General features: G+C 55.5%; 1 protein-coding gene across 1 annotated transcript in view; it reads right to left on the reverse strand.

The window, feature by feature from the left end:
- DNMT3L (DNA methyltransferase 3 like) overlaps window positions 1–6,636 on the reverse strand; it is a 13,655-nt gene that overhangs the window by 6,230 nt on the left and 789 nt on the right. Inside the window, exons 3-7 of the mRNA XM_004697302.1 lie at window positions 6,430–6,474; window positions 5,398–5,477; window positions 5,208–5,320; window positions 4,211–4,382; window positions 1,489–1,576 (exon numbers count right to left, since the gene is read on the reverse strand). Coding sequence (XP_004697359.1) covers window positions 1,489–1,576; window positions 4,211–4,382; window positions 5,208–5,320; window positions 5,398–5,477; window positions 6,430–6,474 — 498 coding nt within the window. The remainder of the gene's footprint in view (window positions 1–1,488; window positions 1,577–4,210; window positions 4,383–5,207; window positions 5,321–5,397; window positions 5,478–6,429; window positions 6,475–6,636) is intronic.

The following is a 6,636-nucleotide window of genomic DNA, read 5'->3' on the forward strand; positions in this document are numbered from 1 at the left end:
GGGGGAGCGGAGAGACAAGGACGCAGAGAAGCTAGTGTTAGTCGTGGAAGCTTGTCAACAGACTGGGAACACCCAAGGGAGCCCGGTGCCTGGTCTGCACGCACGGGGTTCTCCTTACGTGGGAACTGGCTCTGTGACGACCAACAGCAACAAGAAACACAACAATCTACTACCAAATGGGCAGACCCAGCAGAGTGGTCAGCCGGGCCTCACTGTGGGAGCCTCCCTGACTCATTTCCTAGAGACTCAGTGTGAGCTCACGGATTCCCACTACTTTGCTGGACCCAGAGGAGCAGGTGAGTGTGGTCGGTTGATTTTGGTGCCCCCAGAAGGTGTCTGGAAAACACTGGGTGAAGGGAGATGCTGAGATGAGAGTGAGGCTCTACAAGCCAAGGAGCCGGCAGGGGCGGGCAGGCGAGGCCTGAAGCCTGGGACGGATCCGTCACCCCCTTTGTGGGAATGTGCTGCAGCCACTCCAGGACACTTATACCATGGGATCCCCAAGGTCCTGGTAGCTGGAGGTCCGTGCAAGGTGCCCAGGGAGGTCTGGGGCCCAGTCCGGAAGCTGGCTTATTGGCACCAGGAGCTACAGGTGGAGAAAGAGGGTCCGGAGAGGGTGGGGTGTGATCTCTAGCTGCCCAGTTGGGTGGGATCAGGCCTGTGCTCCTGGCCCACTTCCCTCACTCCCATCACCCACTGCCAATGAGTCTATTCTCGTTCGTAGCGACAGTATATAGGGTCTCCGAGACGGTTAACCATTCCTGGAGCAGGCAGCCTCATCTTCCTCCCTCAGCGGGGCTGGTGGATTTGAACTGCTGAAAGCCCAATGCCCATCTGGCATCGCCACTGGGGTCCCTGTGCATGACCCTCCTGCATGCACTTTCTCTGCAAACACGTCACTCCTGTGGGAGTGGCGGCTGCAAGGCTGCGCTCTGCTAACAAACAGAAAGGCTGGTCGTGGCCGAATCCCACACAGCCACTCAGCAGGAAAAAGGCTGGTGCTCTGCTCCCAGAGAGATGACAGCCTACAAGACGCTAAGGAACAGTTCTGCCCTGTCCCAAGGGTCCCTCCGGATGGCCTCACCTAACAGTAACGACTCCCGAGGGCTGTGCACTCAGAGCAGTTGGTCAGAGCCTGAGGACCACGCCCGCGTTGTCACCTCTGTGTGATGGCTGGATGGCAGGGCCAGGTGTGCCTCAGACCTCGCTAGCCTTGCTCCTGCCATTCTCTTGCCCCTCCTGACCCCAAAGTCGGATGGTGACTTCCCCTCTGCTCCTCACAGCCCAGCCTCCCCAGAACACTCCAGCCCGCCGACCTCGGCAGTCACATGCGTTTCTGATTTCGCATTTCGCTGTTGCAAAGGTAGTTTGTGGCCACTGTTTCCACAGGGGCAGCCTCATCCTCCCAGCTCAGGGAACAGGGACACCACGTCTCCTTTCTCTGACCCCTCGGGCCCAGACCCACCTCCAGGACATCCCCGAGCTCACCTTTCTGGATGTCCCCAAAAAGGGACAGCACCCGGACTGGCTCTCTCTTCCACGCAGGCACTGTCTTGTACATTTCAAAAGGACTCTCCTCTTTCTTAAAGGAAAAAACAACAACGAGGACATTTTGCCAACCCCTTGGTTACAGTGAAAAATATAGGAATGAGAAGGAGGTGCTGAGACCCTCCTTAAAAGTGCAGCCACCCCCTGAAGGCTGGCTGAGCCCACTCCCCAGGCTGGTTCAGCCCCTGAAGGCTGGCTGAGCCCACTCCCCAGGCTGGTTCACCCTCTGAAGGCTGGCTCTAATAGAAATGTGGCAGAGGAAGAGCAGGGGGGGGGGGGGGTATTTTCCGATTTTGAGAGAAGATAACATGACTCCCAAAAAACTTAGTTATCCTTAAGTTCTGAGGCTCAAATCTGGAAAGTTCCTAATACACTGCCATAGGAGGCTCCTTCTTCACCCAATCTGCCTTCCAGACCCCAGCTTCCCCACCTTCAGGGTGGGCCAGACACCTTTAGGGGATTACAACATGGCCCCGAGACTCCTGGCACCTCCCAAAGCTGCCTGTTCTCCCCCCAAGGACTCCGAAGGGACCCACTGCCCAGTTCCTGCTATGGGCCAGCACCCTGACTTCAGCCACAAAGAAGCCCCCTGACTAAGGCCCCAGGCCTGGGAACTGGCCAGTGGAGTAATGCCCCGGTTCTCCCAGAACTCCACTCTAGGACCCAGGTGCCTCAGGCAGTGCCAGGGTGAGCTTACGCCTAAACCGACCTTCATCCTGGACTCAGAGCAGTTGGTCACAGACTGGGGACCATCCCCAGGGGATGTCACCCCTGTGTCTAGCCTGGGGGACAGACCAGGTGTTTATCAAACGCACTTCTGGCTGGCTCCTGATAATGAAGGGCATGGTGACTAGAACCGACATGAGGCCTAAGCAGGGGCACCTGCCAAGTGAGGGGCTCACAAGAGACCCCAGGTCACCAGTGAAAGGCATGGGTGGGGGTGGAGAGGCTGCCCAGGTGCAGGAAAACAGGGGAGGCAGCCTGGGTGCTTGGGAAGGGTAGGTGGCCTGGGCTGGAGGGGCAATGGAGGAGGTGGGCTCGGGCAGAGCCCCCCATGTCACTGAACTGGGTTGACACAGGGTGTGTAGGTACAGCGTTGGTGGCTGGGTGGGCCCTTTGGGGAAGGAAAGCGGGGGGAACTCAAAGCCAGGAGCAGCTTCCTGCTGGAGTGACATAGGCTGGGCTGTGCTGAACAATGTTTCCCGGTAGTTCAAGGTCGTTCAATGGTCTTGGGAAGTCACAATCCCCCTGGGACTCTCAAGCCCAGGGTGTCCTCCTGCCGCCTCGGGTGGTTTCGGCCCTCGGTGGACCTGGGAGGGCGGCTCTATAAGGAACATGCTTTGCTTTGGGGAAGGCACCTAAAGAGTCGCACCCTTGCCAGGTTTAAACACATTCTGTTAGGGTCCTAGAGCTGCCGGCAACACCGGGTGGCTGACTAGGGCAGATGTGTGTTGTCTTACCGTCCTGGAGGTTGGGAGTCTGAAGTCTCCACTGCAGATCCAGGCCCCTCCTGGACTCCCTCGGCGTGGACCTGCGTCCCCCCTCCAAGCTCTGCGTCCGTCTTTACGTGCCTGTCTCTCGGTGTCCCTGTCTCAACCCCCATCTCCTTTCTCTTAGACACCACCCGTCATTGGACTTGAGGTCCACTCTACCTCCAGGACGGTTTCATCCAAGACCCTCAACTGGATCACGTCTGCCAAGGCCCTCTTCCTAAGCTCTCACAGGATCTGGTTAGGATGTAGGCTTATCATTTGGGGAGACACAATTCCCCTCACCCCCTTGCCCTTCGGTGGGCCCACTGCTCTTGCTGAGCTCCCAGGCTCTTGAGGTTGACCACAGGATGCCCCATATCCGTGTCTCTGCCCTGGATGACCCAGGAGGTACTGGCGCGGCCCCGCTGCCTGACTCCCTTCTGACAAGCTTCTATCTGCTGGCTGTGCGGACACGCAAGGACTCTCCACAAGTCTCTGCTGGGCTCACTCTCCCACCTGCTAGCAGTTGCTCATTCCCAAGCCTATCGCAAATGCAATGGCCACCCCAAAGTAATTGTCAGAAACACCACAGGGCGACATCCTTGGGACACGGAAAAGCGCATCGACTTCAAGGCCTCTGGCGCCACCGTGTGTCACCGTGTGTCACAGCAGCGTGTGTCCTGCCCCCAGTGACAGACAGCGTCCCTGGTGACTGACGCAGAGGGTTGAGTGCTTAGCCACCAGCTGAAAGCTGGGTGGGTCATTTGGACCCATCCAGAGGAGTCGGTCTTGGTGGAATGACCTGCTGATCCAATGCCGGAAATCCAGCCATGGAAAACCCCCGGGTCCGGTCGTTTTTCTGTGACCCACAAGAGGCCACTACTAGGTGACTGGATGGCCGCTGGTTTGGTGTTGGTCGGTTGTTTAGTTTGGAACTAGAAGGACAAGCCTTCAGATGTGCTGTGCTGGTTACGGCTCATCGCTGCAGGGTCAGCCCACACTCACACGTGGCAGAACCACATTCAGCCTAGTTACCCCTGCGCCGTCCTCCCCGGTGAGTCTGCTTCACAGGTTTCCACTGGCTGGCTCTTGGAAGTAGATCCCAGGCGTTTCTGCCTAGTCTCTTCCACTCGGGTCATGCTGCCGCCAGTCCCCGCTCCATTCCGGCTCCATTCCGCCCCAGGCCTTACCATCTCCTGGTCGTAGAAAGCCTTCAGGCGATCCCGCCATTTCTTCCTTCGATGCAGCAGCCCGTTGCTTGGGAAGGGCAGGCACAGGAAGCACACCCAATTACTCATGGCCTGCACTTTCTCCGAGGTCCCGGGGCTGACCAGCGTGTCCACACACTCGAAACAGTAGCAGCTACAGGCAAACAGAAAGCCAGTCATTGCAATGGGGTTTCTTTGGTCGCCAGCGAAACTTCAAGGCCCCTCCTTGCTTTTGAGTGAACAACAACAACAACAACAACAACAAAATCACACTCGGAGCTCCTCAGATAGAAAACGGTGCCCTCCCCCCACTGCCCCCGTGCCGAGAAGGGACACTGAGTGTGGACAAGGAGGGACACACAGCTACAGGAGCCCAAGAGACGGGGCAGACAGAGATGGACGCTACGGGCAGCGGCAGGTTTCAAACATGAATTTAAACCATGCAAATGCTGAGGTCTTCAAAGATAACTTAAGGACTCACAGCAAAAACAAATGCAGGTGCACCAGATAGGGGACAGGATGCTGGGCGTGGGACAGTCGTAAACCCAAGAATGATGTAGAAAATCCAGACAGAGAGGGGGGCAGGCACTAGGTTGCAGGCACCACGGATGGTGTTCAAGCTGGTGGGCAGTGACTGCAGGATGCCCATGCCTTTTTGCCTGTTTCCTGGCTCTGGGATGTCCCATGCATAACTCCATACTAACCAAAGAGCAGCCATGTCTTGGCAATAATAAAAAAAAGGTGGGGGGAACCCACCAATGCAAATCTTTTGTCAACTCCCCTCCCCTATATCCAGGCTGTACGGTCAATCTAGTATTTGAGATGAAGTTGAATACTTGGGAAGAATTTATTCTTTGGGGGGAAATTCCAACACCCCGGGCTCCATCACCAAGAGGGACGGGAATTATCTCGACTTGCAGGTAGGGGTTTCTTTGCTCCGTCCCAGACAGCCCCTTGGTGTGGGTGCCCCAAGCCTCACCGGGTGCAGTCCGGGTTTTCACAGATGAGCAGGGTCTCGCCCGAGCAGCAGATGGAGCAGTAGGACTGGTACCCATCATTGTCATACAGGAAGAGGGATTCCAGGAACTTGTTCTGGGCAGAAAGCAGAGGGTGGCTGCCCTTTGTCCTCTTTGCTTGAAAGCCAAAGGGAAACCACTGAACCCCCTTACCTTACAGGAAGCACACATGCCTCCCTCAAAGAGAGGGTGTTCTGTCGAGACCTGGAAGCTCCCACAGCAGATGCAGATGTCTAATGTGAACGTGGAAAGCACAGTGTGCATTACAATGCCATGCAGGGAAACACACACACACACACACACACACACACACACTTATAAATTGTTAGTTACTGTCAAATGAATCCCAACGCACGGCCACCCTGTGTGTACACCGTAAGAACTGCTCCATGGGGTTTGTAAGACGGTGGCCATTGGGAAACAGATCTCCAGGCCGCTTTTCTGAGGTACGTCTGGATGGGTTCAAACCACCCACCTTTTAGCTCATAACTGAATGTTTAACATGTGTACCACCCAGGACCTTACTTAGATGTAACCAAAGATGAATGCACCGAAAGCTACAAACATGCCAAAGATCTCCATACATGGAAGATATACCATGTTCATGGATCTACTGGTCCCTGTCAAAATCTAAACTAGCCTTTCTTCAGACATGAAGCTGAGCACAAAATCCAAATGGAAATACAGGCATCCAGAATAGGCAAATCTATGAGAGAAAATGTGCACTAGTGGTTGCCTAGACTGGTGACCACAGAGTCGAGGACCAAGTGTCCCCAGAAGCATGTCAGAAGGAAGGCTCGGTGACCTACTTCTGAAATACTGACCCCTGAAAACCCCTGGAGCTCAACTCTTCTCTGACACCCATGCTGGTGCCAGAGTCCGACCAACTTGAAGGAAACTAATGGGGGTGGTAGAGGGGTGAAAGGGGGGAGGTAGGGAAGGCAGTGAATGTTAATGCATGGGGCTTCCTTTGGGGGCGATAAAGTTCTAAAATTAGACTGTGGTGGTGGTGACAGACCTCTGCAAATAGACTGAGGCAAACATTGGATCGCTGCTTCAGTGATGCCACAGAGACCGTATGAGCAGAAAACTTGAGTCTTCGGCCTTCTTCCAGGGACAACTGTGTGCCAGTGCTAAAGCCAGTCTTCCCATGACCTGGGCACGGGTTAGCATGTGACCACTCACCTTCTATGCGTCTCTGCTTAACCCTGACTTCATGGGCAATAAGATCTAGAAAAGAAAGTGCAAAGAACACCTTGAGTCCTCCTCCTGTTCTCCATCTAGACGTGGCATGACCAGAAGGAACCGTGACCAGCCTGAGGTTCACCTAAAACCGCGGAGACCTGAATGACAGAACAGTCTAGAGATCTGGAGCTCTAGGCCCTGCCCACT

Source organism: Echinops telfairi, unplaced genomic scaffold (genome assembly GCF_000313985.2).
Source record: "Echinops telfairi isolate 266 unplaced genomic scaffold, ASM31398v2 ScPeMD7_7469;HRSCAF=8507_0, whole genome shotgun sequence".
NCBI lineage: Eukaryota > Metazoa > Chordata > Mammalia > Afrosoricida > Tenrecidae > Echinops > Echinops telfairi.